The following is a 12,324-nucleotide window of genomic DNA, read 5'->3' as shown; positions in this document are numbered from 1 at the left end:
CCTTACATTTTCTATTATTATTATTATTATTATTAATGTAAGTTATCTTTATTTTTTCTTAATATTTCTATATATTTCTATATATTTATATTATATTTGTTTCACTTTATATTTTCTTTACATTATATAAGTTGATTAAATATAAGTATCATATTATAAGATAATATACATAAAATAATGATATTATTATTATTATTATTGTTATTGTTATTAACTTATAGTACATGTTATATTTTAACATGACTCATATTATCATACAATCATAAACATATTAATAATAATGATATTATTATTATTATTATTGTTATTGTTATTAACTTATAGTGCATGTTATATTATAGACTATAAATGTATTAAGTATCAGGTAACACATGTTAATAAGAATTATCAATTATCTTTCTGTAAAAATATTTAATGTACATGTTAAAATCTGACTTAACATTTATTTACACAGTATAAATGTAAATCATATTAATATGAAAATTAATAATAAAAATAATACTTTATTATTACTATTATACATTATTATTATTATTATTACATTATTATTATATTTATTTTTTATATTTATGCGCAACGTCAGCAAAAGGCTATCTACACCGGATGCGACAAAGCGACCATTGAAAATCATTTGAAATCTGTGTCAGCATGTTATAAACAGAACACGGCAGCAGTTTACTTTCAGGGGAATTTGTCGCGCCGCATCCAGTGTAGTCAGCATCACTGATTATAATGAGTTCTATTGACTGATCTATACGTGAATCTGTATTATAGATCAGTGATTCTATAGTATTTTGTTGCACCACGCATTCGGTTTAGACAGGGAGTAAGGATTCCTTGTTTTTTCTTATAATTTACGCTTCGGGCACCATCCCCCCGACCCAGCCTTCTAGCAGGCAGTGTGCTGTTTGTGCTTAACAACTTATTGACTTGTACTTATGTCTCACTTTACTTTTCATATTGACTTGTTTTCGTTTATTGCTGTCTTTACAGCTGTCGAACAATCTGAGAGTGACATTTACATGCGATTTATGAAGTCACATAAGTGCTATGACATCGTCCCTACCAGCTCCAAGCTCGTGGTCTTTGACACAACGCTGCAGGTAAGAGCTCTGTGGATGAGTTTATGTCACTGATAACAAATCTATGTCAGACATGTTTACCATGACTTACAAAATACTCGCTCTGCAAAATTAGTTAATGAAAAACCATGTTTTTTTTGGGTGTGTGTGTGGGGGGCAGGTTATTGATTAAAGTGTATTGTGTTTTACAAAAAATACGGTTTCATTTTTTTCTGCTTAAAAATGTTTAATTTAATGTTATTGACATTTTTTTTTATTATTTGTCAAATTTACTAGCAATTTCTGAGTTTCTACACCAGTGTATTACACTTCTGTAACATGTCCCTTTTTTATCTAAATAAATAAAAAAAATCTACAGGTGATTTTAGACAATTATATTATAATTAACAGTATAATGTAGTATGAAAAATGAATATTCATTTCGAAATTTTATGAAGATTATATTTAATAATTGTATTAAATGTATGCATTTTCATTCAAGTGTTTTATAGTGAATTAGTATATTAAAGTGAATGTTAGATGACGGCAAAGGTTAAATAAATGTAAAACTAGGGAAAAATGAACATGCACTGTTAAATATTCCAAATAAATCAATATATTCAAAATAAATGTAAAAATTATCCACAGATAACCAATATGATATGAATATATTGTGCATCCCTACTTAGTATCTTTTTCATTTGTTAGTGCATTAATGTTTTCAAAATCATCCATATGCTGTTATCTTCAGCTGATCACATGACCTCTCAGTCAGAATGCTGCAGTTTTTAGAAAGGATGCAGTTTCATAATCTCTAATCTATCTTCACTTGTCCCGTTTGTCTCTCACTGTCTCTTTCTATCTTCATCTGTATCTTTTCCTGGTGGCTTGTTATACCACATATTGATGTTTTCATCTGCTGTTCTCATGTAACACATATCACATACCGTGTGATCAGCATATGTTTCCAGTCTAATCCGGTATTGCACGTTCAATACTCAGGCTCGGGAACCCACGAAGTCACTGCTCCAATGTTGATACTAGGGGTGGGCGATATCTCGATATTTAAAATATATCGAGATATTTTTTAAACACGATATGGATTTTGACATATCGTAAATATCGATATATTGTTTATATTTAATTCTGATTCCGCCACTTTCCTTGTTTGCCTTCTCTGTGCTGTGCTCGCCCCCGCTCGCTCGCCCCCCGCCTCCTTGCTTTTGTCCCCCCTCCCCTCGCGTGTATAGAACTAGTCTCAAAAAAAAGGACAACTGGCTCCATTATATGGAGATACTTCGGTTTTCGGAATCGGGCGAACAGCAGGCAGATGTCTACTGTATGGCCCAATGATTTCCACGATGCAGAAAACGCGAAGGGAATCGCAGAATCCAGTCATAAAAACAGAATTTACAGTTTAACGCGGAATGGCACGGCATTTGTCAAATTTTGAATTAATTAATCAAAAGTAGGTCATTGCACTTATATCATATCACGATATGGACTAATATATGCAAATATTAAGCTGTAAAGGTCGATTTAAATATGAATCCTGCATGTCTGTGTTGGCGCAGAAGCGCGTCTTCATTCATTAAACACACAGAAGCGTGCGTGACGCTCGCGGTGATTTCAGCTTCTGTCATCTCACTAAATCAGGACGTAAACACATCCAGAACTGCTCTGACAGTCACTTCATGAGCATCTGACCGTTTGATTTGAGTAAAACTAGCGTCATATATCACATCATAGACTGTAGTATCACATACACAGAACTGTAACGGTTCGTCAAAATAAAAGTATTTGCCAGAAGTCTAGTACTATTGTTCAGCAGAATGTACATAGCCCACTACTATTACTATTAAAAAGAAACGAACATAATTTTTAAAGGAATAATCACACAACATTTCTTCCATGTTTTATTTTTAATAGTAAATCCCCTTTGTTTACCAAAAAATAAAGTTTGCTTAATTTTAAATAATTAAAAGATAAATTAAATTAATGTTTTATGCCTTCATTTGATAACCAGAAAAATGTAAATACACAGAATTTCTGAAGGGAAAAAACATTTCACATAAGGCTATTGTAAGAATTAGTGTAGAATTTTTTAAGAACTAATGAAGTTGTTTTTATGCATTTAAATAATTACACATGCTAAAACACAGAATTAGGTAACAATAAAACATATGGTGAAGAAAAAATAAAAAGTTTCATAGGGCCCTAAACATGTAATATTTGGCATATTTGTTTTTGCAGTAGTTTTTGGGGGGTTATTTTTCCTGTAAAGATATCGAGATATATATCGTATATCGAGATATAGCAAAATATATCGAGATATATTTTTTGCTCCATATCGCCCAGCCCTAGTTGATACGTGTAAATATTTGATAAATCCTAGATGAATGGTCTTCTTGCTGCCGGCGGGATTGTTTTGGACAGAAGATCCAAGCTTGTGTTCCTGATCACTGACTCACAGCAGTGATGTACTAGCCGTCAGTCTCATCGCCCAGTTCACAACAGCTTCTATACAGCAGAAAGGCCAACCTTGCTATGGCTCGATTAATGTTTAATAATCTCAGATTGGGCTGGAACATCTTGCATGATTTATTTAAGACGCCATGATTAATGCTTTGTTTGGCTCCATGGCAGTATTGACGGTGTTTGAAGGATCGGCCTGCCCAAATCCTCCTTGGTGGAATTTATTCCAAGACGATGAAGGCTTTGTGCTCAACTTTAGCTGGTACTAACAATTACAACATTTTAAGAATTCGACAAGATTATGCATGGTTTCCGTTAATTGGATTTGGATTTGTGCCTGTTGTAATCAATGACATGCCAGCCAAAGTGCAGAACAGAGTTTTTTTAAAGGGTTGGAAAGATATACTCATTCTACAGGTTCATACAGGCCTGGTCGCCCACCTCAGGTTACGTGCTTGCTTTGAGTGAGTCATCATAGAAGCACTTTGCGAGGAGATATTTATGCTTAAAGATAATAGAAGAATTCCTTGTTTTTTTTCTTCTTTCTTTTTTCTTTCTTTCTTTTTTTTCCTTAAATTGCTTCAAAATGTTATTTGCTTTTCATAGAGGTAATCGGCTAAGCAATATAATTATATCTGGCTGAGCAACGATTAACATTTTAAATCGTGATTAATCGCATTATTGTTTGCGATTAATTGCAATTAATCATATTGTTATGCAAAAAAACTAATAATGCATTCAAAAGTAGAGTATTGTGCACTTTTTTTCATTTAAAAGTAGGCCTACTGGTATATGAACAAAAGTGTAATAACATTTGGTTTGCAAACACTTTTAACAAATAAGGTGCTTTTTACAGCAGTGTTCCTTTTAAATAGTAGCAGTTAAAATATTTATTGTAGCCTAAATCTAAAATTTTAACAATGATGTAATTAAATTAAATATAAAACAAGGCATTTGTCACTGCCAGAACATTAACGTTTTTATAGAAAAACTTATAGTTTGTTATAGAAAAACCAATTTATGCTCAGAGTCCAGAGCCTCGATCATAACATTATAACAGGCAACTTCCGAGTAGAGACCTGCTCGATCGCAGAGTGCGGCACGGGAAAACACTTGATGGCCGCGTAGAGACTCATGTGTGAGGGCTGTGGGAGAAAAATTAGGGTGTGCTCACACTAGGCAATCTTAACCATGCTGGAGTGTGTTTGACCCCCAAAGCCTGGTTCATTTGACTAGTGTGATCGCTCCGTTTAGCAGTTTTTGGCTTGGATTGAAGAGGCACCCTGGAGAGGATTGTGAAATGAAATCCATTCAAAAAATGTGGGGGAGATACACACAGAGTGGACTGCAGCTGGAGTCATTGCTTCAAGAACCACTACGCATAGACGTATGCAAGACATGGGTTTCAGCTGTCGCATTCCTTGTGTCAAGCCACTCTTGAACAACAGACAGCATCAAAAGCATCTAAAGACAAAAAGGACTGGACTGCTGCTGAGTGGTCCAAAGTTATGTTCTCTGATGAAAGTAAATTTTGCATATTCTTTGGGAATCAGGGTCCCAGAGTCTGGAGGAAGAGAGGAGAGGCACACAGTCCATGTTGCTTGAGGTCCAGTGTAAAGTTTCCACAGTCAGTGATGGTTTGGGGTGCCATGTCATCTGCTGGTGTTGGTCCACTGTGTTTTCTGAGGTCCAAGGTCAATACAGCCTTATACCAGGACGTTTTAGAGCACTTCATGTTTCCTGCTGCTGACCAACTTTATGGAGATGCAGATTTCATTTTCCAACAGGACTTGGCACCTGCACACAGTGCCAAAGGTACCAGTACCTGGTTTAAGGACCATGGTATCCCTGTTCTTAATTGGCCAGCAAACTCACCTGACCTTAACCCCATAGAACATCTATGGGGTATTGTGAAGAGGAAGATGCGATATGCCAGACCCAACAATGCAGAAGTTGCAGTGCCACAGACTGATCGAATCCATGCCACGCCGCATTGCTGCAGTAATTCAGGCAAAAGGAGCCCCAACTAAGTATTGAGTGCTGCACATGCTCATACTTTTCATGTTCATACTTTTCAGTTGGCCAAGATTTCTAAAAATCCTTTCTTTGTATTGGTCTTAAGTAATATTCAAATTTTATGAGATACCGAATTTGGGATTTTCCTTAGTTGTCGGTTATAATCATCAAAATTAAAAGAAATAAACATTTAAAATATATCAGTCTATGTGCAATGAATGAATATAATATACAAGTTTCACTTTTTGAATGGAATTAGTGAAATCAACTTTTTGATGATATTCTAATTATAATGACCAGCACCTGTGTGTGTGTGTGTGTGTGTGTGTGTGTGTGTGTGTGTGTGTGTGTGTGTGTGTGTGATAGGTAAAAATTGATTGAATGCACTCTAAGTCGCTTTAGATAAAAGCGTCTGCTAAATGCATAAATTTAATTTTAATTTAATATTAATATAATTTAATATAATATATATATATATATATATATATATTTCAAGTAACAGTTAATGCATTATTTAAATACATTATTTAATGCATAATTAAAATTTTCTAATTATTTCCCATGGTAAAGGTATTTTGCTTGTGTCAGAATGCTTAAACAAGTGTGGACATGGGTTTTGTTGTAATTATGTAATTATACTTTATATTTGTGTGCATACCGTATATTTGGATACGCCTCTTTGGCTGTAAAGAATATTAATTTCATTTAATCTTGGATGCTTGGAGTAAACAGTGCCCTCTTCCTGTCACTGATGGTGCAAAAAAATAGGTGTGAAATGTGACATTACATAAATATTTTTGTCCTTTTCTTTTTAGGTAAAAAAGGCCTTTTTTGCCTTGGTGGCCAATGGGGTCCGAGCTGCCCCTCTGTGGGAGACCAAGAAACAGAGTTTTGTGGGTGAGTATGTTCTGATAATGAAAACAAAATCAGGTACTGTTTGAGATGTGTGACAAGGACCCATTTTTAAAGTACAAGCACCTCATCGTTGACAGTGGAAGTTGTTATAAGTATTGAAATTGTTCGTACCCTTTGGTTACCGAAGTCTTATCAGTTTCCAAGAAAGTTTTACTTATCTGTTGCTTCTTAAACCAAGGCTTGTAAGTGGAGCTGCTCTTTGGCAGGCTCTCTAAGAGAGCATAACATATATGTCCAGATCTCTGTGGCCTAGAAGAGATTCAGACTGGAGATGATACTTCCTGTCACCCTCTACAGCACTCAGCAGTCCTTTGATACAGATTCTTATCTGTTACCATGACAAAACCTGCTTAAAATAGAAGCGTGTGCTGACTGGAGTCGCAGCATTGGCCTTAGGCTCCACTAAAAGTGGAGTAAAGATTTCTGTAAGTTAAGCAAAATTTGCTTTATTTTTTTTATTATATAATAAATAACAAAAAAGAAAGCCGATAGAATAGAAAAAGCTAGTGTTAGAGGCCTTTTTGCTTTTGTTAAAGGGAAAGTTCACTTTGAAATTAAATTTTGGTATGTTTTAGCTTACCTCAAGGGCATCCAAGATGTAGGTGTCTTTGTTTCCACAGTAGTTTAAATTTGATATTTTTAGGTCAAACCATTCTTTCTTGTCTGTCAGTCATATAATGCAGGTCTATGGTCACCACCTCAAAGAAGTACAAATTAAAGAGTATTTAGTAAACAGTATTTATATAGTTTTTACCTCTTGTACACAACCACGTCCAAGTGATCTGAGGGCCCGCGCGCTTCCTGGTGTGTGATGTGTGTGCGTGTTCTGGCTTAGTCTGCGCGAGCACCGGAAAATGCCGGAAGTGATCTCGCGTGTACGTCATTCATTGTTTACACAGAGATTTCGGAAGTGATACCTTTCACTGTGAAGATCTAAACATATTTAGACGTACAGGAAATCGCAATGGAAGACGATTTCGATATATCAACAGACAACGTTGAATTTTTTTCGCAACCATATTTATTTGAACCGGAATACACAGATCAAGAACTCAGAGCGATGGAGGAAGTATCCGCTGCAGCAGCACGTCTTCAAGCCTCAGAGAGACAGAGATCTCTTCAGAATTGGGGGTGTTCTTGTAGCAAGTGTTGTGAGATGCCAACAGAAGTGGAGAGCATATGTTGTCACGAATGGAACATTTTACAAGACGACGACGAGGACATTGACAGTATCACATCACACACCTGCCTGACTGAAGATCCTGAGTTTTCTCTGCTGCTGAGCCGCAGCATTTTGCACGTTGTGTTTAGTTTGCAGCGTATAAACTGGAGGCGACGTCCAAGGCCAGAGGGACCCAATGGCACGCTGTCAATAGAGTGAGTACTGTGTTGTATTTTTATTATTATCGCAACGATTATATGGTGCATTATAAACCAACTTTAGTAAGTTTATGGGTGTGTTGATATCCAGCTAAAGAGCAATCAACCATAACTTCAAGAGAGAAGGCTCATAAATTGGGAATGCGTGAAAACTCACCACTTCCGGATGAGTTCGCGCAAGCATACGTAATTGTTTTCTTTTACATCAGTTTAAACATCCCGGGTAAGTGCAAATTAGTACCATTTCTATTAGCTGTCTTACCTACAATCTCTGTTCTGTGTAAACAATTAGTGATGTACACGCACGGGAGATCACTTCTGGCACTTTCTGTTGCTTGCGCAGACTAAGCCAGAATGTGCGCACACGTCATACACCAGGAAGCGCGCGCCCTCAGATCACTTAGACGTGTTTGTGTACAAGAGGTAAAAATGATATAAATACTGTTCGTTTTCTCACACAAACCGCTCGTTTCGTGTCTTAGGCCATCAATGTGTACTTACGATGGGGAATTGTTTAATTTGGACTTCTCTGTGCATGCTCTTTGAGGTGGTGAACATAGACCTGCATTACATGTGTGACAGACAAGAATAGTTTGAACTAAAAATATCAAAATTTAAGCTACTGCGGAAACAAAAACACCTACATCTTGGATGCCCTTGAGGTAAGCTAAAACATACAAAAATTTTTATTTCAAAATGAACTATCCCTTAAATTGTATAATAAATAATAAGACAACAGGTAGAATACAAAAATATTAGAAAAGCTAATGTTAGTTAAAAAAAAAAAAAAAAAAAAAACCAGCCGCAAGAAGAATATAATTACAATAGAGAGTTCTAGACAGCGATCTTCTTGATGTTGAATAAAGCAAATCTGCAAGACCGGGCAGGTTTAGCAAAGTGGTCGGAGAGCGTCAGCTGATCATCAACTGCAAAGTTTCAGGCTTTTTTTGAAGGAGTTATGGTTGATGTGCCAAACTGGATGGTGTAATTATGATGAAACAATTTGCTTTATGAAACCACAAGCAGTTTTATCTTGGTAAGGTTGAGTTTAAGGTGATGGCCTTCATCCAACAAGAAATGTCTGTTAGACAAGCGGAGATGCAAGCAGCTATCGTTGGATCATCAGGATGGAATGAGAGGTAGAGTTGAGTGTCATCAGCATAGCAGTGGTATGAAAAGCCAAGTTTTTGAATGAAAGAGCCTAGTGATACCATCTAAACAGAGAAGAGAAGTGGTCCAGGAACTGAACTCTGAGGCACTCCAGTAGTTAGATGTTGTGACTTGGACACCCCACTTCTCCAAGATACCTTGAAAGACCTATCTGAGAGGTAAGACTCAAACCAATGGAGTGTGGCTCCTGAGATGCCCTTTGCCAATAGGGTTGACAGGAGCATCTGGTGGTTAACCATGTCAACGGGTTAACCCTATTTATTTTTAAATCTTATAATAATAATATTGTTATAGTATATAAATGAATACATTTTACTTTAATAGTTTTATTAATTTAACTGAAATCTTCCATCCATCTTTATTAAAAAAAAAAAAAAAAGGGAATTTTTGTGTTTATAAGAGAGACTATAATTATATAAGAAATAAACAGAGTTCTTGATTACATCAGCAAGGATGATAAAATCATTTAGTCCTGATCTAAAATAAAAAAAAAAATTAAATTATAACCCGGATTAAGTGGCTTCACCTTATAAAACTCGTCCTTTAATTATGAAGGTGCCATGCTGGGGTACCCATTCGACACCAACCACAGAGACTGAATGAGTCCCCGGAGCGAAAACTCATGAGTGTCCTGAGAGACTGACTCAGAGACTAATCCACTGAATATCAAATATCTAACTGTAAATAGACGTCCTCTGAGGCATCCAGAGACAGTATCTGTCCTCTCAAGAGATATAATAAAATTATAACTGACAATCTACAGGATACAGTCTTTAACGAGCCCCTGTAAACACCGTGTAACATATCTGATAAATAAAATGCAGTTATAAATGTAATATCACCCTCATAAAGCCTCCTATTTCCTGCTTTGTGTGGACAGCTGTGGCTGTTTTGGTAGATTTGCTTGTTCTCCCCAGGCTGCTGATCTGTGCTGGTCTACCATAAGCCTCTCAGCATTGATAAAGGTCCATATGAGTGTGTCTGAAGTGCTGAGTCACTCAGGCCCAAATAAAGCACTTATTAAAGAGATAGTTCACTAAAAATAAAATTCTGTCATCGTTTACTCACCCTCATGCCATTAGTAGAAGTTATTAATGTTAAATGGAGCTTTGTTTGTTTGTCAGAGGGAAGGAGAGCAGGTGGAGGTGTGGGTGGTGATATTAATTAGCGGAGTTTTTAAATCTCTCACCTTTGAGAGCTCCGTTAGGAGTCTCTGTCAGCGTAACTCTCAAATCACCACGACGGGTCCAGTACTTGCTTATTAAAAGCTTTTCAGCTGTATATATATTTTTATAAATATAAGTTATAATATTTAAATATGATTAATAACATATAATAATATTTATTATTCTCAAATAAGATATGCAACAATATTATTAAATAAGCTAAATAAACATTTACTTAAATATATTTAAATTAATTAACACCGCTTCTGATTATGATAGAGTTCTGTAAAATATATTATGAACTGTAAAACTAAAAAGTTGGTGACATGCTAAAATCATAAACAATATTTCATATAATCTATTGTACAGAAATGTAAGAAAAACACTATTCATAGTATATAAATTAAGTAATTTAGTAATTTATTATTATCATGTATTAATAATTAGACATAAAATATTAACTAATATATTTATAATTTAAAATTAAATTTAAAATTTAATTAATTATAATATATAAATAATATAAAAATACTTATATTTTGTAAATAAAATAAAATTGTATACCTATAGTATGAACATAAATTGACATAAAATTTAATTATATCATTATTATATGTAATCATAATAATATTATATATCCTAATATATTAATGATAAATGGTCACATAAATTAAAAATAATAAAGTGATAGTAACAGTAATATTATTGAAGCAAAATAAACATTTCCTTAAATATTTTAAACAAGTTACTTTTTTTTAAAACACATTATGATCTTATGAAAGATCTTACAAGTGACTAATTTGAATTTGAATTTTAAAATCAATTTGTTTACCAATCAAACAACACTAAATACTTCAGCAAGTTTAAAAAAGTAGTATGTTTTAATAGACTGAGACCATCTAGACTACGTCTGAAGCACCACAGCACCCTCATTTCTCCTCTTGCTGATTAAGACTGAGGCCATAATGTTGGTCGGCTTGAGGAACAGATATAAATACGCCTGCACCCTTCATCACCTTTTAATCAAGCGAGTGATTACGCCGTGGCAGTAACTCTCTCTGCTTTCCTCCGGCACTGAGTAAGACTGTGTCCGCTAGTCTGCTGCCAGGCTTTATGTAATGTTGTAAATGCTGCCCTCTCAGATAACACTCATTGCTCCTGTGAGTCTCCTCTATGACACTGCAGTGATGCTGACCTACTGTCTCTTCCAGTATCATGTTCATCTGTGTGGTTGAAGTCTGTTAAGGTTATATATTGAGATCAGTTTTCATTTGCTTAAGATCACGGCTGGCAAAGCGCCACATCCCTTAAAAACCTCCCTTCTCAAAGAGATCCATTGTACTAGGAGAAGGAAAACTGTTATCTGAGACCCATGTTCTTCCACAGTTTTTTTTTTTTCTGGTTTACAGGTGGTCCAAATGAAGACTAACGATTTCAGAGTTAATGTGTGTTTCTTGTTTCTCTGCAGGCATGCTAACCATCACAGACTTCATCAACATACTTCACAGATACTACAAATCACCCATGGTATGTAATGGATTCTGCTTTTTCTAGTTTTCAGAAGAAATGCTGTACTCCTTGGCCAGAAACGTACTCTCAATTTCAGACTCTATTGTGTTAAACGTCATATTATTTTTATTTGTTCATTTAGTCATTGATTATTTTATTATTCGTTTATTTATTTTCCAGTTTTTTTATAACAGAGGATTTTATATGGCATTTCTTATGATATTTTTTCTCGTTTCAGCAGAAATGTCCTAGGTCTGAAACATAATCTTGATTTCATGCACCATTGTTTTAGGAATTTAATTAAATTTTATTATTTACCTTTATTTTACCAGGAAATAATCCCATTGAGATTCAGAAACTCTTTTTCAAGGGAATCCTGGCCAAGACTGCAGAATAATATTTCCATTTTAAAAATACATATACAAACATTTAACAGAAAAATACATTTTGGCAATTTAAACATCATCTCAACATATTCACCAGCAGCACTCAGTAACAGCACATGTGCATTTAGTACTCAAATAGTTTTTTATCCTCATTTTAAATTGTGTCATTGTCGGTAAATAGTCAAATTTTTGCTTATTCTGCAATTTATACCAGGAAAAAGGTGCAAAAACTTTAAAAGCACTTTC

General features: G+C 34.8%; 1 protein-coding gene across 11 annotated transcripts in view; it reads left to right on the top strand.

Annotated features, from left to right (window-relative positions):
* Nucleotides 1-12,324, top strand: part of LOC132116215 (5'-AMP-activated protein kinase subunit gamma-2-like) — a 76,063-nt gene that overhangs the window by 53,483 nt on the left and 10,256 nt on the right. For all 11 annotated transcript variants that reach the window (XR_009425606.1, XM_059524915.1, XM_059524916.1 and 8 more), the window contains 3 exons: nucleotides 994-1,103; nucleotides 6,368-6,449; nucleotides 11,652-11,710. Coding sequence is in view for 10 of the 11 variants with exons in the window: in XM_059524915.1 (XP_059380898.1) it covers nucleotides 994-1,103; nucleotides 6,368-6,449; nucleotides 11,652-11,710 (251 nt within the window). In the remaining variant the exon portion in view is untranslated. The remainder of the gene's footprint in view (nucleotides 1-993; nucleotides 1,104-6,367; nucleotides 6,450-11,651; nucleotides 11,711-12,324) is intronic.

The sequence above is a fragment of the Carassius carassius genome, chromosome 35 (genome assembly GCF_963082965.1).
Source record: "Carassius carassius chromosome 35, fCarCar2.1, whole genome shotgun sequence".
Classification (NCBI taxonomy): Eukaryota; Metazoa; Chordata; class Actinopteri; order Cypriniformes; family Cyprinidae; genus Carassius; species Carassius carassius.
This window is presented reverse-complemented; position numbering and strand designations above follow the sequence as displayed.